General features: G+C 48.7%; 1 protein-coding gene across 1 annotated transcript in view; it reads left to right on the top strand.

Moving 5' to 3' along the window:
* The window catches only part of ANXA13 (annexin A13), a 73,336-nt gene extending 68,928 nt beyond the window's left edge, over positions 1-4,408 (top strand). Inside the window, exons 10-11 of the mRNA XM_075316200.1 lie at positions 1,091-1,203; positions 4,162-4,408. Of these exons, the coding sequence (XP_075172315.1) occupies positions 1,091-1,203; positions 4,162-4,281 (233 nt within the window). The 3' untranslated portion in view covers positions 4,282-4,408. The remainder of the gene's footprint in view (positions 1-1,090; positions 1,204-4,161) is intronic.
* The last annotated feature ends 19,154 nt before the right edge of the window (positions 4,409-23,562 follow it).

The raw sequence follows: 23,562 nt of genomic DNA, 5'->3' as shown, positions 1-23,562 counted from the left end.
GGACAGGTGCCCACTGTGTTATACAGCCAGCACCTGCCTCTAACAACAGCGATTGCTGCTGTGTGACAACTTAAACGCCACCATCAATATTGGACAACATTTAAAGAGATTTTCCCACAAAAAAGTTACTTTTAAACAATAGATCTTGGAATAATAATTTCCACAATTGGATGTGTTTATAAAAAATGTTCCTGTGCTGAGATAATCTTATATATGTGTCCTTGCTGTGTACTGTGTAATGGCCGTGTCTGACCGTAACGGAACATGGTCTGATCATTCCACAGCTCCTGTGCTGAGGAGGAAGTTAAAAAGTATACAGACATTATAACACAGGATCATAACTGATTCTTTCTTTGAGGCAAAACAGTTTTTAAAAAAAGGCAGGAAAATGTTTTACCTCACAAAAAGAATCAGCTGTGATCCTGTGCTGTAATGTCTTTATATTCTCTTTTGCATTTTTCCCTGCCCAGGAAAAGCGGTATGATCAGACCCAGATGCCGTTTTCCAAAAAACTTTAGATTACATGTTGCTGGTGCTGCTGTGAGCAGCCTGTGTAGTCTAAAAGTTCTACTGTGGCCTGCAGTGTCTCCGGACTAGTCTCCCATGGCTGCAGCGTCTCCTAACTTGTCTCCTGTGGCTGCAGCGTCCCTGGACTTGTCTTCCATGGCTGCAGCGTCTCCGGACTTGTTTCCCATGGCTGCAGTGTCTCCGGACTTGTCTTCCATGGCTGCAGCGTCTCCGAACTTGTCTTCCATGGCTGCAGCATCTCTGAACTTGTCTTCCATGGCTGTAGCATCTGCAGACTTGTCTTCCATGGCTGTAGTGTCTCCGGACTTGTCTTCCAATGCTGTAGCGTCTGCAGACTTGTGTTCCATGGTTGCAGCGTCTGCACATTTGTCTTCCATGGCTGTAGCATCTCTGGACTTGTCTCCCGTGGCTGCAGCATCTCAAGACTTGTCTTCCATGGCTGCAGCGTCTCCAGACTTGTCTATTGTGGCTGCAGCGTCTCCGGACTTGTCTCTACTCAAACAGTCGTGTACGTTTTCAGCATAAAACGCTTTTAATGAACCGAGCATGATTCTTTTTTCAGCACAATGCACTAAAGATGCACAAGGATATTTTGCCAAGAGACTTTACAAAGCCATGAAGGGAGCTGGAACAGATGAAGACATGCTGATCCGAATTCTTGTCACCAGGGCAGAGGTAATAGAGAAAGTATTCTGAGCTAAATCATTTCTTAATTTACCTTTACGGGAGCCAGAAGAAGCAGCTGCATCCTGCATTATAGCCAAATACAATGTATAAACAGTATGCAATAATAGGACTGAGCTGCAATACCAGGCACAGCCTAAGGATGAGAGGGGCGCTGTCTGACAAGTCCTTGTGTAAAACTAGAGATGAAATATTGCAGAATTTTGAGCTCAAAAATATGTGACATTTATAATACTGGTGTCCAACGAAGGCTGTGTGCACACGCTGCAGAAAATTTCTGCATCAAATCTGAACCTTCTGGTAGAAGATCGCACGAAAAAACGCATGCGGTTTTGGTGCATTTTTTTTCCATGCATTTTTTATTTTTTTGTGAAGTCAATGGCTGGAAGAACTAAAAAAAAAGGCAGGAAAAAAAATGCCCCAACTTCTCTGCACCAGATCTGCAAGGGAAAAAAAGCAAAGTGTGCACAGCACTTCAGAAATCTCATACACGTTGCTGGCTTCAGTATAAGCATGCAGATTTTGATGCAGATTTCTCAAAAAAAGGAAACAAAAAATGTACTGAGGGCACATAGCCTTAGAGGGGTTTTCTGTTTTTAGAAAACCTTGGTCCAGTGAGTACAGTTTGTTTTTAAAAAAATAAACTGATCCTTACTCATCCTCCCCAGGTCCAGTGTCTGCAGCTTTGACGTTACGCCAATAGTGTCAATCAGGTAGCTCAGCGGCTCTTCGCAGGTTGACGCAACATGCCGCTGTCATCATTGATTGGTGCCAGTGCTGTCGAGGTTGAGTTTAGCACTGCAAATAAGAACATACCTGGACCTGGGGAGGGTGGGAAAAGCACTGTTTGTTTACTTTTTCTTTTTTAAAACAAACTGCAGCTGGGGACGGGTTTTCTGAAAACAGAAACCACTTTTAACCGCCTTTAGGCACCAGGGACCGGATGCAACAGCTTCCTCTGCCTCCCCTACAGTTATGATCATGTTGTACAGTATATTCTATCTGTGAGGTACGAGAGATCTCAATTTTTGGGATTTTTTGCTTACGTTTTTACACGACCTTTCGTCATCGCTGCTGATACACATAGAGCTATTATGCTGTACATGCTGCGGAGGGGATTTTTTTAGGTTTATATTTCCCAGTTGAACACTAGGGGGCAGCAGATATCCCCCCACATTCATACGTAGCCGTAAATATGAGGGAGCTGTTATGTCCACAGAAGAGTTTCCAGGTTTGGGAAATGACACGATATGATGAGGAAGTCCAGTATAGAGGCTTGTATTATGTATTTTCTATTCTATGTCATTACTCATGAGCAAACTTTCTGCTGTTTGCAATAAACCAATGAGACAAGAACAATGTAAATAGATCAACACAACTAATAGTAAAAGGTGCAATGCATTTTGTTCTAAATTTGTAGAAAACACTTGTTATGACTAATGTAGTCTCAGAATGACTAAACTCTTAAAGTCTCCATCCTGAAACTCCAAGATACCACCTCTACTGACCCAATCACACAAGAAAGGTCCTCCACAGTGTGCACAATACTATATAAATAAGTCAGAAGTTTCAAGATTCTGTTCTGTGGAGCGATGAAACAAAAATGGAATTTCCCTGGTGTATGGATCAGCGGTGTGTCTGGAGGAGGAAGAATGAACCATATGCAGAAAAGATCATCCTGCCTACAGAAAAGCATAGTGGTAGCTCCATGACAGCTACAGTGAAGCATGGTGGTGGCTCAGTAATTTCTATAGTTAGGCATAGTTGTGGCTCAGTGATGTCTACAGTGAAGCATGGTGGTAGCACAGTGATGTCTACAGTGAAGCATGGTGGTGGCTCAGTGATGTCTCTAGTGAAACATGGTGGTAGCTTCATAATTACTACAGTGAAGCAGTGGTAGCTCAGTGATGTCTAGAGTGAAGCATAGTGGTTGCTCAGTGATGTCTACAGTGAAGCATGGTTGTTGCTGTCTACAGTGAACCATGGTCGTGGCTCAGTGATGTCTAGAGTGAAGCATGGTGGTGGCTCAGTGATGTCTATAGTGAAGCAGGGTTGTGGCTTGGTAATTTCTACAGTGAAGCATGTTGGTGGTTTGGTGATATCTACAGTGAAGCATTTTGGTAGCTCCATGATGACTGCAGTGAAGCATGGTGCTGGCTCAGTGATGTCTATAGTAAAGCAAGGTGGTGGATCATTGATCTCTATAGTGAAGCTTGGCGGAGGCTCGGCATTTGTCTACAGTAAAGCATGGTGCTGGCTCAGTGATGTCTATAGTGAAGCATTTCGGAGGCTCGGTATTTGTCTACAGTGAAGCATCGTGGAGGGTTGGTGAGATCTATAGTGAAGCATGGTGGTAGCTCGGAATTGTCTATAGAGAAGCATGGTAGTGAATCAGTGATGTCTATAGTGACGCATGGTGGTAGCTCAGAAATTTCTACAGTGAAGCATGTTGGTGGCTTGGTGATATCTACAGTGAAGCATGGTGGTGGCTCGGTAATGTCTATAGCGAAGTGTCAATATCTAGGAATTGTCTAAGATTCCTCAGAAATACTGCAAGAAACAGTTATCTGGCTATACATCATATTTACAGCAGGTTATAACAGCTAGAAGAGCTCTACTAAGTACTAACGATTCTGGTCATAACAACAAAGGTAATTCTGAGATGGTAGCAGTCAGTAAAATTGGCATTTTATGGTTAATTTGGAGAAACCTCTTGATATATTAGTTATGCAGAACTATTTACATTGTTCTCGTTAGATCAGTTATTGCAAAAAGTTTGCAAATTTTGCTAAAAAACCAAATTTGAAATTGGATTGCAATAATCTCTGATTGCAACTGTAGGCACCATATGTTACACATACTGTAGGTATATACGGCAACACCATATCTTACACTACTGTTTATTACACAGCTCTGATGGAGATCATCTTCTAATTTTGTTTTTCACAGATTGACCTTGAGACAATCAAACAAAGATACCAGGAGCTGTACAAGAAGAGTTTAGCCGATGCCATTAAGTCAGACACTTCGGGGGACTTCTGCCGGCTGCTCCTCGCTCTTCTGCATTAAATCCTATTTTGAAGATCTCCCTCTGTCCGGTGAAGCTGAGCCGCTGATTTCTAGGAAGCTCCATATTATTTCCAAATGTAAAACACGAAAAGGAAACTGACAGCAACTGAATAAATACTTTCCTCAATCATGTTGTTGCTCATTTTTTCCGTCCCCTTTATTTTCATTATTTCTAAGTGGAAAATAGAGACGTTTTGGTACAAATGGGAAATTCTTCTATTTTAAGACACAATTTACAAACAAGCAAATCTTACAGGAATAAATTGTACAGATGGAGTTGGCAGATCCTCCTGTTCTCTGTCCGAGTAAGTCTTCATAGCACATATTTGCCTAGCTGGAGAGCAGGTGTGGAGCCCTGGACAAGCCAGGGGCCACAGAGCACAACACCCTACACACCCACACTCCCAGCAGGCACACCGAAGTCAGACAAAAACCCTTGTTGCCTTCCTCCAGGGGCTGATGATCACACCAGGGGGTGGGCCAGGCGGTTGGTCCCGCCCACCGAGGAGTTCACAGTCCTGGAGGCGGGAAAAGAGCTCAGTTTTAGTTTAAGAGGAGTTGAAGAGTGGAGTGAGTTAAGCTAGGGAAGTGAAAGTGGAAGGAGGAAAGTGTAGTAGTAGAGCAACTGACTGACAGCGTCCGGGTGTGTGGCCCGGGCGGTACAGCAAGGTTGGCAGACGGCGGTGACCGTCTGCAGGAGTGGCCTATCAGAGTTACCGTGAGGACCGTGGACGGGCGGTAGCCCGGCGGTACCGGACCGGTACACGAAGAGAAGCCAGCACCATCTGGCAGGGGCTTGCGTACCCCGGCAAGGCTAGGAGTCGCCGTGAATTTGCCGAATCCGTTAGTGAAGGGGACCTCCTGGGTTTCCAAACAGCTAAGTCCCGACAGAAGGCAACAGTCCAACCAGAATAGGGAAACACCGCCACCGCCAAGGCAACCGTTTCTCAGGGCCAGAGCCTGCGGGCAAGAAGGGGCTCCTCCAGCCCACATCCAAGCTGGGGAGCGGGTTACCGGTGTGGACCCATCAGAACCAACAACCGTACACAGGTGCAGGGAAAGGCAGTCACCATCAACCTGCCGGGAGAAACAACACCGCAGCCGTCTGTGGGATTCGTCCATCCAGCCGAGTGTTTTACCAAGAACTGTGTCTTCATCATTGGGCTGAGTGAGTACCACCGTGCCGCGCGGCCCCCGCGACCCTGCACCTCACCAGGCCCCGTAACCCGCCTGCCATCCATCCCTACCCCATCACTGGGCCCCGGGACAACCAACCCCCTACCCACGGAGGGGAGAACTAACAACAAAGCTGCTCCCTGTCACCGCTCCCGGGATCCCCGTCCAGAGCAGCGGTGGTGTCACCAATATCACCACAACCGTGGGTGGCGTCACGGACAATCACCAAATCCCCCACCATCCAAACAATCTCCCTTTTCACTCACAGGCGAGGAGCGCCGCTCGAGTCCCCGGGATCCGGTCCACCGCTCGAGCCACTACCGAGCAGCAGCAGCCGCAGCAGCAGCAGCGGCCGGACCCGAGCAGTGGGAGAGCGCGGCGTCCCCTCCTCCGCCCGCGACACAGGGGCGTCCATAGAAATCAAGGGGCCTCATAGCAGAAGTCCTGACTGGACCCCCCCCCCCCAAAAAAAATATAATATTCGCTGCAAAATTTTAATGTAGCCCGACGTTACATCCAAACTGTACAACTTTTCAAAGCTTTTTACGACAAAATTCTGGAGTAAAAGCTTTGATGAATGGGACTCATAGACTAACAAGTGCCTCTCAATAAATTAGAATATCAGAGGGATCTATTCCTATATATTATATAGAGTCATTACACACAGAGGGATCTATTTCTATATATCATATAGAGTCATTACACACAGAGGGATCTATTCCTATATATTATATAGAGTCATTACACACAGAGGGATCTATTTCTATATATTATATAGTCATTACACACAGAGGGATTTATTCTTATCTATTATATAGAGTCATTACACACAGAGGGATGTATTTCTATATATTATATAGAGTCATTACACACAGAGGGATCTATTTCTATATATTATATAGTCATTACACACAGAGGGATTTATTCTTATCTATTATATAGAGTCATTACACACAGAGGGATGTATTTCTATATATTATACAGAGTCATTACACACAGAGGGATCTATTTCTATATATTATATAGTCATTACACACAGAGGGATTTATTCTTACCTATTATATAGAGTCATTACACACAGAGGGATGTATTTCTATATATTATATAGAGTCATTACACACAGAGGAATCTATTTCTATATATTATATAGTCATTACACACAGAGGGATTTATTCTTATCTATTATATAGAGTCATTACACACAGAGGGATGTATTTCTATATATTATATAGAGTCATTACACACAGAGGGATCTATTTCTATATATTATATAGAGTCATTACACACAGAGGGATCTATTCCTATATATTATATAGTCATTACACACAGAGGGATCTATTTCTATATATCATATAGAGTCATTACACACAGAGGGATCTATTCCTATATATTATATAGAGTCATTACACACAGAGGGATCTATTTCTATATATTATATAGTCATTACACACAGAGGGATCTATTCCTATATATTATATAGAGTCATTACACACAGAGGGATCTATTTCTATATATTATATAGATGTGGAATTTTAGGGGCATTGCAGCTATAAGTCCCCTTACCTGGCAGCCAGACTGGCTTGCAAAGTCTCCTTAAGGAGAATAGTGTTCCCCCGTGGTCCCCACATAGCTTTCTCATGAGCCAGATCAGACACCCCCATACTTTGCACTGACGAGGGGCAAGCACCCCGAAACACCGTGTCTGCAAATTGGGATTCTGATCTGGCTTATATATCCTGAGTCATATTGCAAAGGATTGTCGAAAATCCACTTGTGACTTTTAGGATCGCTACTTCCAATAGGTGGCGCTGTGCTAGAGTTTGTCTCCTTTACTGGAGAGACAATTTGAATATTTCCCAGAGGGGCATTGCAGCTATAAGTCCCCTTACCTGGCAGCCAGACTGGCTTGCAAAGTCTCCTTAAGGAGAATAGTGTTCCCCCGTGGAATTTTAGGGGCATTGCAGCTATAAGTCCCCTTACCTGGCAGCCAGACTGGCTTGCAAAGTCTCCTTAAGGAGAATAGTGTTCCCCCGTGGTCCCCACATAGCTTTCTCATGAGCCAGATCAGACACCCCCATACTTTGCACTGACGAGGGGCAAGCACCCCGAAACACCGTATCTGCAAATTGGGATTCTGATCTGGCTTATATATCCTGAGTCATATTGCAAAGGATTGTCGAAAATCCACTTGTGACTTTTAGGATCGCTACTTCCAATAGGTGGCGCTGTGCTAGAGTTTGTCTCCTTTACTGGAGAGACAATTTGAATATTTCCCAGAGGGGCATTGCAGCTATAAGTCCCCTTACCTGGCAGCCAGACTGGCTTGCAAAGTCTCCTTAAGGAGAATAGTGTTCCCCCGTGGAATTTTAGGGGCATTGCAGCTATAAGTCCCCTTACCTGGCAGCCAGACTGGCTTGCAAAGTCTCCTTAAGGAGAATAGTGTTCCCCCGTGGTCCCCACATAGCTTTCTCATGAGCCAGATCAGACACCCCCATACTTTGCACTGACGAGGGGCAAGCACCCCGAAACACCGTGTCTGCAAATTGGGATTCTGATCTGGCTTATATATCCTGAGTCATATTGCAAAGGATTGTCGAAAATCCACTTGTGACTTTTAGGATCGCTACTTCCAATAGGTGGCGCTGTGCTAGAGTTTGTCTCCTTTACTGGAGAGACAATTTGAATATTTCCCAGAGGGGCATTGCAGCTATAAGTCCCCTTACCTGGCAGCCAGACTGGCTTGCAAAGTCTCCTTAAGGAGAATAGTGTTCCCCCGTGGAATTTTAGGGGCATTGCAGCTATAAGTCCCCTTACCTGGCAGCCAGACTGGCTTGCAAAGTCTCCTTAAGGAGAATAGTGTTCCCCCGTGGTCCCCACATAGCTTTCTCATGAGCCAGATCAGACACCCCCATACTTTGCACTGACGAGGGGCAAGCACCCCGAAACACCGTGTCTGCAAATTGGGATTCTGATCTGGCTTATATATCCTGAGTCATATTGCAAAGGATTGTCGAAAATCCACTTGTGACTTTTAGGATCGCTACTTCCAATAGGTGGCGCTGTGCTAGAGTTTGTCTCCTTTACTGGAGAGACAATTTGAATATTTCCCAGAGGGGCATTGCAGCTATAAGTCCCCTTACCTGGCAGCCAGACTGGCTTGCAAAGTCTCCTTAAGGAGAATAGTGTTCCCCCGTGGAATTTTAGGGGCATTGCAGCTATAAGTCCCCTTACCTGGCAGCCAGACTGGCTTGCAAAGTCTCCTTAAGGAGAATAGTGTTCCCCCGTGGTCCCCACATAGCTTTCTCATGAGCCAGATCAGACACCCCCATACTTTGCACTGACGAGGGGCAAGCACCCCGAAACACCGTGTCTGCAAATTGGGATTCTGATCTGGCTTATATATCCTGAGTCATATTGCAAAGGATTGTCGAAAATCCACTTGTGACTTTTAGGATCGCTACTTCCAATAGGTGGCGCTGTGCTAGAGTTTGTCTCCTTTACTGGAGAGACAATTTGAATATTTCCCAGAGGGGCATTGCAGCTATAAGTCCCCTTACCTGGCAGCCAGACTGGCTTGCAAAGTCTCCTTAAGGAGAATAGTGTTCCCCCGTGGAATTTTAGGGGCATTGCAGCTATAAGTCCCCTTACCTGGCAGCCAGACTGGCTTGCAAAGTCTCCTTAAGGAGAATAGTGTTCCCCCGTGGTCCCCACATAGCTTTCTCATGAGCCAGATCAGACACCCCCATACTTTGCACTGACGAGGGGCAAGCACCCCGAAACACCGTGTCTGCAAATTGGGATTCTGATCTGGCTTATATATCCTGAGTCATATTGCAAAGGATTGTCGAAAATCCACTTGTGACTTTTAGGATCGCTACTTCCAATAGGTGGCGCTGTGCTAGAGTTTGTCTCCTTTACTGGAGAGACAATTTGAATATTTCCCAGAGGGGCATTGCAGCTATAAGTCCCCTTACCTGGCAGCCAGACTGGCTTGCAAAGTCTCCTTAAGGAGAATAGTGTTCCCCCGTGGAATTTTAGGGGCATTGCAGCTATAAGTCCCCTTACCTGGCAGCCAGACTGGCTTGCAAAGTCTCCTTAAGGAGAATAGTGTTCCCCCGTGGTCCCCACATAGCTTTCTCATGAGCCAGATCAGACACCCCCATACTTTGCACTGACGAGGGGCAAGCACCCCGAAACACCGTGTCTGCAAATTGGGATTCTGATCTGGCTTATATATCCTGAGTCATATTGCAAAGGATTGTCGAAAATCCACTTGTGACTTTTAGGATCGCTACTTCCAATAGGTGGCGCTGTGCTAGAGTTTGTCTCCTTTACTGGAGAGACAATTTGAATATTTCCCAGAGGGGCATTGCAGCTATAAGTCCCCTTACCTGGCAGCCAGACTGGCTTGCAAAGTCTCCTTAAGGAGAATAGTGTTCCCCCGTGGAATTTTAGGGGCATTGCAGCTATAAGTCCCCTTACCTGGCAGCCAGACTGGCTTGCAAAGTCTCCTTAAGGAGAATAGTGTTCCCCCGTGGTCCCCACATAGCTTTCTCATGAGCCAGATCAGACACCCCCATACTTTGCACTGACGAGGGGCAAGCACCCCGAAACACCGTGTCTGCAAATTGGGATTCTGATCTGGCTTATATATCCTGAGTCATATTGCAAAGGATTGTCGAAAATCCACTTGTGACTTTTAGGATCGCTACTTCCAATAGGTGGCGCTGTGCTAGAGTTTGTCTCCTTTACTGGAGAGACAATTTGTATATATTATATAGTCATTACACACAGAGGGATCTATTCTTATATATGATATAGAGTCATTACACACAGAGGGATCTATTTCTATATATTATATAGAGTCATTACACACAGAGGGATCTATTCCTATATATTATACAGAGTCATTACACAGAGTGGGATCTATTCCTATATATTATATAGAGTCATTACACACAGAGGGATCTATTTCTATATATTATATAGTCATTACACACAGAGGGATTTATTCTTATCTATTATATAGAGTCATTACACACAGAGTGATCTATTTCATGTGTTTATTTCTGTTAATGTTGATGATTATTGGTTACAGCCAATGAAAACCCAGAAGTCATTATCTCAGAAAATTAGAATATTATATAAGACCAACTGAAAAAATGATTTTACACTCAGAAATCTTGGAGCCTACTGAAAACTCTGTACAGTAAATGCCTCAATACTTGGTCGTGGCTCCTTTTGCATGAATTACTGCATCAATGCGGCAATGTGGCATGGAGCTATCAGCTTGTGGCACTGCTGAGGTGTTATGGAGCCCAGGTTGCTTTCATAGCTGTCTTCAGCTCGTCTGCATTGTTGGCTCTGGTGTCTCCCAGATTCTCTATGGGGTTTAGGTCAGGCACGTTTGCTGCCAATCAAGCACACTGATACTGTGCTTAGTAAGCCAGGTATTGGTACTTTTGGTAGTGTGGACAGGAGCCAAGTCCTGCTGGAAAATGAAATTTCCATCTCCAGAAAGCTTGTCAGCAGAGGGAAGCATGAAGTGCTGTAAAATGTCCTGGTAGACGGCTGCACTGACTTTGGTCTTGATAAAACACAGTGGAGCTACACCAGCAGATGACATCCAAACCATCACTGATTGTGGAGCCTTCACACTAGACCTCAGCAGCTTGGATTGTGGCCTCCACTCTTCCTCCAGACTCTGGGGCCGCGATTTCCAAATGAAATGCAAAATTTACTTTCATCTGAAAACATCACCTTGGACCACTGAGAACAGTCCAGTTCTTATTCTCCTTGGCCCAGGTAAGATGCTTCTGGCGTTGTCTATTGGTCATGAGTGGTGACACAAGGAAAGTGACACTTGTAGCCCATGTCCTGGATACGTCTGTGTGTGGTGGCTCTAGGAGCACTGACTCCAGCAGCGTCCACTCCTTGTGAATCTACCCCAAATTTTTGAATGGCTTTTCCTTAACAATCCTATCAAGCTTGCGGTTATCCCGGTTGCTTGTGCACCTTTTTCTACCACACTTTTTCCTTCCACTCAACTTTCCATTAATATGCTTGGATACAGCACTCTGTACAGCCAGCTTCTTTAGCAATGACGCTTTGTGGCTTACCCTCCTTGTGGAGTGTGGCAGTGACTGCCTTCTGGATATCTGTCAAGTCAACAGTCTTCCCCATTATTGTGTAGCCTACTGAACCAGACTAAGGGACCATGCGCACATAACTGCTGATTCCCTGCAGCGATTTGACAGCACATGTGCGCTTCAAATCGCTGCAGAAACACTGCATAATGAATGCCGTATTTTTGTTAAAAAAAAAGCCGATTTCATGCGCTATGGCTGCTGCCCCCACCATAGACAGAGTGGGAGCTGCATCCAGAACGCAGAAATAATTGACATGCTGCTTTTATGAACGCACGGATTTGGGTAAAAATTTTAGCATCCAAATCGCTGCGTTCATGAAAGAAACGTGCGCACGTCCCATGCACAATCTACATAGATTGTGCAGGGGACGCAGGACGCATGCATTTACGCTGCAGTGTAATACGCAACGTGCGCATGAGCCTTAAGGGACCATTTTAAATGCTTAGGAAGCCTTTGCAGGTGTTTTGTGGTAATTATTCTAATTTTCTGAGATAATGATGTCGCGGGCGGAGGAGGGGACGCCGCGCTCTCCCGCTGCTCGGGTCCGACTGCTGCTGCGGCCGCCGCTGTTCGGTGGTGGCTCGAGCAGTGGGCCGGATCCCAGGGACTCGAGCGGCGTTCCTCGCCCGTGAGTGAAAAGGGGAATGGTTTTGGGGATTTATTGTCCGTGACGCCACCCACGGTTGTGGTGAGGTTGTAACACCACCGCTGCTCTGGACGGGGATCAGCTCGGATGTTGTTTTCTCCCCTCCGTGGGTAGGGGGTTGGTTGTACCGGGGCCCGGTGAGGGGTAGGGAGGTATAGCAGGCGGGTTACGGGGCCTGGTGAGGTGCAGGGTCGCGGGGGCAGCGCTGTTCCGCACGGCACGGTGGTACTCACTCAGCCAATGATGTACATAAAGTCTCCGGAAAAACAAACGGCTGGATGGACGGGTCCCACAGACGGCTGCGGTGTTTCTCCTCTCGGCAGGTAGTGTGTACGGTTCCAATGGGTTCCCACCGGTAACCCGCTCCCCAGCTTTGAAGGTGGCTGAAGGAGCCCCTTTTGCCCGCAGGCTCTGGCTCTGGGAACTGTAGCCTTGGCGGTGACTGTGTTACCTGTCAGGCTCCCCATGTCCCAGCACCACTCCTTACGCACTGATCCACTCCAGGTGTCCACCAGTCATGGCTGCCGCTCCCGCTCCTGCTCCCCTGAGTCCTGCTCCTGGTCTCAGGAGTCTGACTCTGAGTATTGGCATCATGGTTCTGTATAGGACCAGGCCGCGCCCACTCTCCTGGTCTTATAGGTGTGTCGCCCTGGGCAAGCCAGGGGACACAGGTCACAACACCACCACACCCCACACTCCAGGTAGGCACATCACAGCTAACCTACAAATCCTTGTTGCCTTCCTCCAGGAGTCTGATGATGCACACCAGGGGGTGGGCCAGGCGGTTGGCTCCGCCCACCGAGGAGCTCACAACTCTGGAGGCAGAGAGAAACCAGGCAGATTAGCCCAGGGAGGGCAAGCGTGAGGAGCTGAAGTGAGAAAGTAAACAGCTAAGAGAAAGTAGTGAAAGTGGAGAAGTGTAAAGGAGAAAAGCAAGTGAAGTGGCAGTAAGGAAAGAAAGCCTGAAGGGTCCAGCTTTGTGAGGGCCAGATCAGCAAGGTCAGCGACGGCGGTGACTGTCCGGAGGGGGACCGTTTGGAAGTTCCTGGAAGGACCCCGTTGGCTGTGTGCCCGGTGGTCTGGAGCAGTGTTCCGAAGGACAGTCAGCACCAGGGCAGGGGCCTCTCGGACCCCGGCAAGGCTAGGAGTCGCCAGATTTGCCAAATCCGTCAGTGACGGGGACGCAGATCCCCCAACAACCAAGTCCCGATTGAAGGCAACAGCCCAACCCGTATTGGAGAGACACCGCCACCGCCACGGCACCAGTTTCTCAGGGCCAGCGCCTGCGGGCAAAGTGTAGAGCTCCTCCGGCCCAGATTGCAGTCGGGGAGCGGGTAACCAGAGGGAATCCACCGCTACCATCAGTCAACACAGGTGCAAGGAAGAGAGACATCACCGTCACCTACCGGGAGTGCAGGTGCAGCCGTCTGTGGGGCCGTCCTACCAGCCGTTGGTTTACCGTACAAACTGTGTCCGTGTGTCAGGCTGAGTGAGTACCACAGTGCCGCAAGGCACAGCGCTGCCCCCGCGTCCCTGCGCCCTCCAGGCCCTACACTTGACATCTCTTCACTGGGCCCCGGGATCACCAACCCCTACCCACGGAGGGGCAACACAACACCTGGCTGCTCCGCATCACCATCCCCGGGACCCCCACACTGAGCAGCGGTGGTGCAATCACCACAACCGTGGGTGGCGTCACGAACTATAACAATCCCCACACCCAACAAACACCCCCTTTCACTCACGGGCGAGGAGTGTCGCTCGAGAAACCCCGGGATCCGGCCCACAGCTCGAGCCACCAGGAGCAGCTGCTGGACCCGAGCAGAAGGGGTGAGCGCGGTGTGCTGACACCCTCCTCCCCGCCCGCGACATAGGCCCAGCACACCTGAAGCAGGAAATGACATAGGGCTGTGCTGGGTATATAAGACTTGCCTTTCCATGTGGGCGGGGCCTGATCAACGTGTCCTGAAGCTTGTCTTTTGAGCTAGGTGCTCAGGTCCCCTTGTGCTGTGCCCTGTTACTGTTTGTCTTTTGCTACCGGGTACCTGTGCCTGTTTCCAGTATTATCCTAAAGAACTCCGTGACCCTGGTTACACCCGTCCCGGCCACGCCAGTGCTCCGGCTGCCGTGTACCCTGCCCCCCGGTGGGGTACTCGGTCCAGAGGATCCACCTCCTGGGCTTACCAGTCCTCCCGGTCCTGACAGATTGAGCAGGCCCTGGATCCCGCTGGAGCGCAAACATCCAAGCTGGCTGAGCTGCGCCAGGAGCTGGCACAACAGCGTGAAACCCTGACCCGGATGCTGAAATTCCTGGCGTCCGTGGACCACCGGTTATATACGCTGCAGACCGCCGCCTCGTCTGAGTCCACGCAGCAACCAGTCTCTACGTCCGAACCCGTTGTCTCTGCGGCCTCGCAACTCCGCCTCGCGGCACCGCCTCGCTATGCTGGGGACCCCAAGAACTGCCGGGGGTTTTTGAACCAGTGCTCGCTGCACTTCAAATTACTCCCGCACCTCTTCGCTTCCGATCAAGCCAAGATAGCCTTTGTGATGTCCCACCTGGAAGGCGAGGCGTTGTCCTGGATAAATCCGTTGTGGGAGAACGAGGATCCGGTGACGACCGACATCCGGGAATTTCTTCAGGCTTTTCGAAGTACCTTTGATGAACCGGGACGCAGTACCGCGGTTACCTCCTCGCTCCTCCGGCTACGCCAAGGAACCCTGACGGTGGGCCAGTACGCCATCCAGTTTCGCACGCTTGCCTCCGAGCTAGGCTGGAACAACGAGGCATTGACGGCAGCCTTCTAGGAGGGGCTCTCCGGTCGCATCAAGGATGAATTAGCCGGTCGTGACGTTCCCCGTACCTTGGATGCTTTGGTATCCCTAGCCACCCGGATTGACCTCCGTTTCCAAGAGCGAACCAAGGAAGTATCCCGGGAGAAGCGACCAATCCGTCACATCTCCGTTCCGCAGAGGTCTACCGTTCCCCCGCCACTGCCGTTCTGCGATTCTACTCCTGAACCAATGCAAATCGACCGACTGAGCCAAGCTGAACAACGCCGTGCAGAGCGACTTGCCCGGGGCCTGTGTTTCTATTGTGGAAGCGGTTCACATGTGCTTCGTTCTTGCCCGGAGAGACCAGGTAGACCCCAAGTCCAAGGGATGGTGGGAACCGCCACCCTTGGTACCGGAATCCCTTCAGTCCCGGTTACACAGACTGTCCAGGTCACGACCGAGAAAACCCAGTTCACGGCAGAGGCTCACATTGATTCGGGAGCAGCGGGTAATTTCATCCTACAAGCTACCGTGGACCGTTTCGGATACCGGTCATCCCGCTTGCAAAACCCCTCTGGTTCGCCTCCGTGGACGGAAAACCACTATACGAACCGGTCCGGTACACCACCGAACCCGTGAGACTTTGTATTGGTGCCCTGCACACTGAGACTATTGCGTTATACGTCATCCCGAGAATGACTCCTGCGCTCCTGCTGGGTCTGCCCTGGCTACAAATCCATGACCCTGACATCAGTTGGCGCTCTGGCGCAATCTCTCGCTGGAGTCCCTCGTGCCATGATACCTGTCTACAGTCCGTTCCTCAGCCCCTGGCACCTGACCCTATTATGTCACAAGAAGAGGAGAAAATGACGCAGTCCAGCGTTGTACCACAGATCCTGGCACTTGTGCCTGTGGTGCCACCAGAACCAGAAGTGATGACGCACCCCGGCGTCGTTCCACCGTCCCTGACGATTGAGACTCTGATACCACCGGCTACCGGGGATGAGTCACTGTCCTGTGCCCGGTCTGAGACGCTCGGGCCGGTCCTCCACGATGCCAGTCCTGTTTCTGTCGGTCCTCCTCTTCCCGTTGCCCCCGTTGCCACTGCTGGTAGATCGGCTAAACGCCGTGCGGCTAAGAAGGTGGTACGGGGTCAGCGGTCCTTCCCCGCCTTTGCGTTGGGTCCCGGTCCGGTGTCTCGATCCGGGGTGCCCCTGGGGTTCTGTGCTCGGAGGTGGGGGTTTAGAGGGGGGGTACTGTCACGCTCCCCATGTCCCAGCACCACTCCTTACCCATTGATCCACTCCAGGTGTCCACCAGTCATGGCTGCCGCTCCCGCTCCTGCTCCCCTGAGTCCTGCTCCTGGTCTCAGGAGTCTGACTCTGAGTATTGGCCTCATGGTTCTGTATAGGACCAGGCCGCACCCACTCTCCTGGTCTTATAGGCCCAGCACACCTGAAGCAGGAAATGACATAGGGCTGTGCTGGGTATATAAGACTTGCCTTTCCATGTGGGCGGGGCCTGATCAACGTGTCCTGAAGCTTGTCTTTTGAGCTAGGTGCTCAGGTCCCCTTGTGCTGTGCCCTGTTACTGTTTGTCTTTTGCTACCGGGTACCTGTGCCTGTTTCCAGTATTATCCTAAAGAACTCCGTGACCCTGGTTACACCCGTCCCGGCCACGCCAGTGCTCCGGCTGCCGTGTACCCTGCCCCCCGTTGGGGTACTCGGTCCAGAGGATCCACCTCCTGGGCTTACCAGTCCTCCCGGTCCTGACATTACCCTCTCTCGGTTGGACTGTTGCCTTCTGTCGGGACTTGGTTGCTGGGAAACCCAGGAGGTTCCCTTCGCTAACGGATTTGACAATTTCAGCGGCGACTCCTAGCCTTGTCGGGGTCCGTAAGCCCTGTCGGTGGGTGCTGGCTTCTCTTTGCGTACCGGTCCAATACCGCCGGGCCACCGCCCGTCCACGGTCCTTATGGCTGGCTCCGATAGGCCTCTCCTGCAGACGATCACTCTGTGTGTAATGACTCTATATAATATATAGGAATAGATCCCTCTTTGTGTAATGACTCTATATAATATATAGGAATAGATCACTCTGTGTGTAATGACGCTATATAATATATTGGAATAGATCCTTCTGTGTGTAATGACTGTATATATTATATAGGAATAGATCCTTCTGTGTGTAATGACTCTATATAATATATTGGAATAGATCCTTCTGTGTGTAATGACTCTATATAATATATAGGAATAGATCCCTCTGTGTGTAATGACGCTATATAATATATTGGAATAGATCCTTCTGTGTGTAATGACTCTATATAATATGTGTTCCCCTTTCTGTATAGAATTACTAAAATATATTAACTTTTTGAGGATATTCTAATTTATTGAGATGCACTTGAATGAGTTTCCATGAAACACTGCAAACTTTCACAGAAGAAATACTTTGAACAGGGAATGGGAGGCTGAGCTGACTAGTCATGGAGGCGGCCCCATTGACTTCTCCCTGCCTGATGCTGGACTGACACATCCCTCCTTATTAGTTCCTATTCATTTTGACTAAATTCTCATGTAAAACTGCTTGAAATGTTGTAATGTTTTTTCAACTTTTGTCATTTTGTCAGCCGTCCTGGCCAGCTCTGCCAACTTTTTAATAACTGAGTGCAACGTCATGGGAAAGGAGCAAAGGCGATTGCTGCCAAGCAATTCAACAAAATCTCCATCACAAAAGTATCAAAAATACGACAGAAATGTACAATAAGTCCCTGACTGCAGTACGAAGAAAGCTGAGAAATGTGCAGAATTCATAAAGAATCTATCTATCTACTATATAAAGCTGAGTGTATGTGTGTGTGTGTGTGTGTGTGTGTGTGTGTGTGTGTATGTGTGTGTGTGTGTGTATGTATGTATGTGTGTGTGTGTGTGTGTGTGTGTGTGTGTGTGTGTATGTGTGTGTGTGTGTGTGTGTATGTGTGTGTGTGTGTGTGTGTATATGTGTGTGTGTGTGTGTGTGTGTGTGTGTGTGTGTGTGTGTGTGTGTGTGTGTGTGTGTGTGTGTGTGTGTGTGTGTGTGTCCGCTAAAGGAATCCACACCATTGCATGTATAATCACGAAATTTTGCACAGACGCCCCATGTGACTCAGGAAACGTCATAGACTTTGTTTGGGCGGGAAAATTTAACCCCGTCCTTTCCAGTTACTCTACAAAAATCCTGCCTCCATTAAACTGAATGGAGCTGGGTGGTCCAGGCTATTTAATAGCAACTGTCAGTGGTTGCTATAGGAACAAAATAAACTGTTAAGGCCCAGTCACACACAACGACTTACCAGCGATCCTGAAAACGATGCGACCTGATAGGGATCGCAGGTAAGTCGCTGGGAGGTCGCAGGTGAGATGTCACACAGTCAGATCTTACCAGCGATGCAGGAACAATACAGGTCGCAGTAGTGACCTGTATAACGAACTCAGCAGTCACTGTGACCCTGTCACACAGCGTCAAACACAGAGATGTGTCCTGCCCAGCAGGACATCGCCTTTGAAGAAAATGTCCTGGACCATTCTGCAACGACTAAAGATCTCACAGCAGGGGCCTGATCGCTGGTAGACACACATAACAAGATCGCTAACGGGATCACTACTGCGTCACAGAAACCGTGACTCAGCTGCGATCTCGCTAGCGATCTCGTTATGTGTGACGGTACCTTTAGTATAAGGAGCTTATGTGTGAGGTAAAAAGATGTCGGTGGTGAGACGGATAGAGAAAGACAGAGACAGACGGGGAAAGAGACAGACGGGGAAAGAGACAGACGGGGAAAGAGACAGACACCCAAAGAGACAGCCGGGGAAAGAGACAGATGGGGAAAGAGACAGGCGGGCAAAGAGACAGGCGGGCAAAGAGACAGACGGGCAAAGAGACAGACGGGCAAAGAGACAGACCGGGAAAGACACAGACCGGGAAAGACACAGACCGGGAAAGAGACATACCTAGAAAGAGACAGACCTAGAAAGAGACAGACCTAGAAAGAGACAGACCTGGAAAGAGACAGACGGGGAAAGAGACAGCCCTGGAAAGAGACAGATGGGAAAAGAGACAGACTGGCAAAGAGACAGACTGGCAAAGAGACAGATGGGCAAAGAGACAGATGGGCAAAGAGACAGTCCAGGAAAGAGACAGACCGGGAAAGAGACTGACGGGGAAAGAGACAGAGCGGGAAAGAGGCAGAGCGGGAAAAGGACAGACGGGGAAAGAGACAGATGGAGAAAGAGACAGACGGGGAAAGAGACAGATGGGGAAAGAGGCAGAGCGGGAAAAGGACAGACGGGGAAAGAGACAGACGGGGAAAGAGACAGCCGAACAAAAAGACAGCCGGACAAAGAGACAGACGGGCAAAGTGACATATGGGCAAAGAGGCTGAGAGAGACAGACAGATACAGAGATTGAGACAGACTGATGCAAATACAGACAAAGAGATAGAAACAGACAGACAAGGAAAGAGACAGACAGTGAGACACACAGCGACACAGAGAGACTGGGAGAGAGACAGAGAGACAGTTACTATCTCGGGCAACGCCCGGGTACTACAGCTAGTATACCTATATATCTTCCCTTGTTTGTCCTGTGTCAGTTTGTAACTGAAATATTGCTGCACTCATCAGCTGGGGGAGTGGGTGATGGGGGAGAACGATTCTGCACCACCCGCTTACCACCCATTTACAGTCAGCGACCACATCAAAGTGCTATACAGGAACGTACAGTGCGATGAGATCGGTAGTAAGCAAGGGGAGAGAAGAAAGCTGTTTCATCCAAACTCCCTCCTGGAGGGAGGGATAAAGGTGATACTAAAAAACTGTAAATGACCCTACCAGTGAAGGTACAAACTAGCAATCACAAGCCTGCAGTCCCTAGTGGTTCCTGCTGGACTTGGAATAGCTCTGACCACAGATTAAACTATGGCAACTTGGACCTATGCCACCTGATTGGCCATCGAGCACTTCAGATTCCTCCTAAGGAGGGAAGATCAGAGTGCAAATTACCTACAGAAGAGAAGGCGTACTAAAGTAGAAGGTGATCCCAGAGTGAGTAGGACAAACAACAAAACTTCAAAATGAGAATATCACCAGCTGGAAATACCAATAGGAGCACCCAAAAAGTGATTGGGCAGACAATCGAGTAAATTAATGCAACTGTTACCCTAATAGAACTGAAACATAGATAACAGACTAAGCACCCAAAGGAAATGTGACTCTACGGAGGTCCGGCAGACAGAGAAGCCGACTCAAGGGTTCAAATCCAGACGCATGACACCTCCACTATGCCCTGCACTCAGCTATGTAGAATAGAGAGGCTTCTACACTAACTTGGGTTTTACTCTGCTGCTCCCATTTTGCTAAACTGTGGTCGCCCCCTCCTGCTGCATGCACTCCCATATTGAAGTGCTGTACAGGGATATCCATCTTGACCTATGCCTACGTGGTACCATACCAGGGAGGGTGGAGCTGACTCTATGTAGGAATATACAGTGTGATTTGGGGGCTAGCAAGTACATGGGGGTCAAAGCTTAGTGGCTCCTGTACAAAGCGGTTCCTGCTGCCCATGCACAAGGGTGAAAATGGAGTTGTCATCTCTTAGATCAGTGGCTCCTGTTCACACCTGCTACATTCAGCTCATACATCGAAACACTGAAGAAAAGTGTCGAGAAGAAAGCTGCATCATCCAATTGCACTGCACTGAGCAACGTGGCAGAGAGCGGCTCCTGCTACACAGAACTGCGCCTTGCCTAAGCTGCTCCTGCTGCGCTCAGCACCAATGGTGGAGCTCTGTACAGCTAAGTATAGCGGGATGTGGGCAGAACAGAACCAGCAGACAGCGGCTCCTGCTTTGATAACTGTATTGCAACGTGGAGGCAGGGCTGGCAACGGTTTGATTGACACACGACAGATCAGCCCTGTATGGTATAAGGGCCGAGATAAATGAAGTTATGTGACGCGCGGATCATGGAGGAAGACACAGATCAAAGAGGGGAGGACTCCAGACTAGAAGGGATTTATCTGGAAAACAAATGTTTCTCCAAGAGCCTGTTGGGCCTCTTCTCACCGCGAGGATACACAGGCCACCAAGAAGCCTTATGGTAGATATGGTCATATTGTGACTACACCTGTTAGATCAGGGGTCTCAAACTCAGCTGGGTGTATGGGCCGCATATAGAAAAAAAAAAATGAGGGGGGCCGCATTATTTGCAGGACAAAGTGAACATTTTTAATGAATCCATGTTTTTTTTCCTATACATGTTAGATCACTTTTGTAAACATTTTTCGCTTGTTTATTATAACAAACGTGCACTTTTTTTGTTAAGTTTATATACAGAAAAACATTTTTAATGTAAATAAAAAAAGTCATGCTTTAGGATTTTTTTTTTTTTTTTACATTTTATCACTTTCTTGTAATTGTTTCACAATTAGCAGCATCATATAGTAATCTTAGCCAAAATCTTGTAGTAATGTGCCCATCCGTGTGCCCTGTAGTAAGGTGCTCATCCTTGTGGTATTGTGCCCAGTAGTATAGTGCCCATCCTTGTGCCCTGTAGTATTGTGCCCAGTAATATTGTTCCAATCCTTGTAGTATTGTGCTCATCCTTGTAGTATTGTGCTCTATAGTATTCTGCCAATTCCCGTAGTATTGTGGCCATCCCTGTAGTATTCAGCCCATCCCTGTAGTATTCTGGCCATCCCTGTAGTATTCTGGCCATCCCTGTAGTATTCTGCCCATCCCTGTAGTATTTTGCCCATCCCTGTAGTATTCTGCCCATCCCTGTAGTATTCTGCCCATCCCTGTAGTATTCTGCCCATCCCTGTAGTATTCTGCCCATCCCTGTAGTATTGTGGCCATCCCTGTAGTATTCTGCCCACCCTTGTAGTATTGTGGCCATCCCTGTAATATTCTGCCCATCCTTGTAGTATTGTGGCCATCCCTGTAGTATTGTGGTCACCCTTGTAGTATTCTGCCCATCCCTGTAGTATTGTGGCCATCCCTGTAGTATTCTGCCCATCCCTGTAGTATTCTGCCCATCCCTGTAGTATTCTGCCCATCCCTGTAGTATTCTGCCCATCCCTGTAGTATTGTGGCCATCCCTGTAGTATTCTGCCCATCCCTGTAGTATTCTGCCCATCCCTGTAGTATTCTGCCCATCCCTGTAGTATTCTGCCCACCCTTGTAGTATTGTGGCCATCCCTGTAATATTCTGCCCATCCTTGTAGTATTGTGGCCATCCCTGTAGTATTGTGGTCACCCTTGTAGTATTCTGCCCATCCCTGTAGTATTGTGGCCATCCCTGTAGTATTGTGGCCATCCCTGTAGTATTCTGCCCATCCCTGTAGTATTCTGCCCATCCCTGTAGTATTCTGCCCATCCCTGTAGTATTGTGGCCATCCCTGTAGTATTCTGCCCACCCTTGTAGTATTGTGGCCATCCCTGTAGTATTCTGCCCACCCTTGTAGTATTGTGGCCATCCCTGTAGTATTCTGCCCACCCTTGTAGTATTGTGGCCATCCCTGTAGTATTCTGCCCACCCTTGTAGTATTGTGGCCATCCCTGTAGTATTCTGCCCACCCTTGTAGTATTGTGGCCATCCCTGTAGTATTCTGTCCACCCTTGTAGTATTGTGGCCATCCCTGTAGTATTCTGCCCACCCTTGTAGTATTGTGGCCATCCCTGTAGTATTCTGCCCATCCTTTAGTAATACGCAAACAAAAAAAAAAAAATCTCCTCACCTTTCCTCCGTTCCCTGTGTGCCCACGATCAGTACTTGCAGAGTTTTGGATGCAGCATGCTTCAGCTGCGTCCAAAACCCTGCTATGTATGGTAAAAGCACAGTGGGCATGGGATTTCTAAAAATCCCATGCCCACTGTGCGTGTACGGCCTGCAGTGAAAACGGAACTGCGGTGTGGCTTCCAGAGGCCGCAGCATGTGAATTTATGCTGCGGCGTCTGAAGCGTCCTCCCTAGGCAGAGCACAGCGAGGAGACCGCAGCGGCCCGAACCCCTGATCGCAGGCACGGGCAGCTGCGGTCTCCTAAGGAGTAGACTTGCGGCCCCGCCGATCAGGATGCGCTGTGTCCAGCACGCAGCGGGTCCTGAACTTGAGCACGTACCTTACCTGCTTGTCATGGCCCGTGATGATCGTGGCTCTATGCTGAGGGTCGGCGCCGGCAGGAACTTCACTGCATTTGAATCCATTTGCGGTGCAGCGCAGAGGAGCTGTGTCTGGACCAATGGCTGCTGCCTGCCAATCAGATGCAAGGAAGTGACGTCGCTGTATGATGTCACCTCCTTGCATCTGATTGGCAGACAGCAGCAGCAACTGGGATAGAACTGACAGCTCCTTGCGCGGCACCGCAGATGGATTCAAATGCAGTAAAGTTCCTGCCGGCGCCGACCCTCAGCATAGAGCCGCGATTGTCACGGGGTCTGCGGGCCGCAACAAACAGCCTCAGGGGCCGCATGCGGCCCGCGGGCCGCGTGTTTGAGACC

Source organism: Anomaloglossus baeobatrachus, chromosome 6 (assembly GCF_048569485.1).
Source record: "Anomaloglossus baeobatrachus isolate aAnoBae1 chromosome 6, aAnoBae1.hap1, whole genome shotgun sequence".
Lineage (NCBI taxonomy): Eukaryota > Metazoa > Chordata > Amphibia > Anura > Aromobatidae > Anomaloglossus > Anomaloglossus baeobatrachus.
This window is presented reverse-complemented; position numbering and strand designations above follow the sequence as displayed.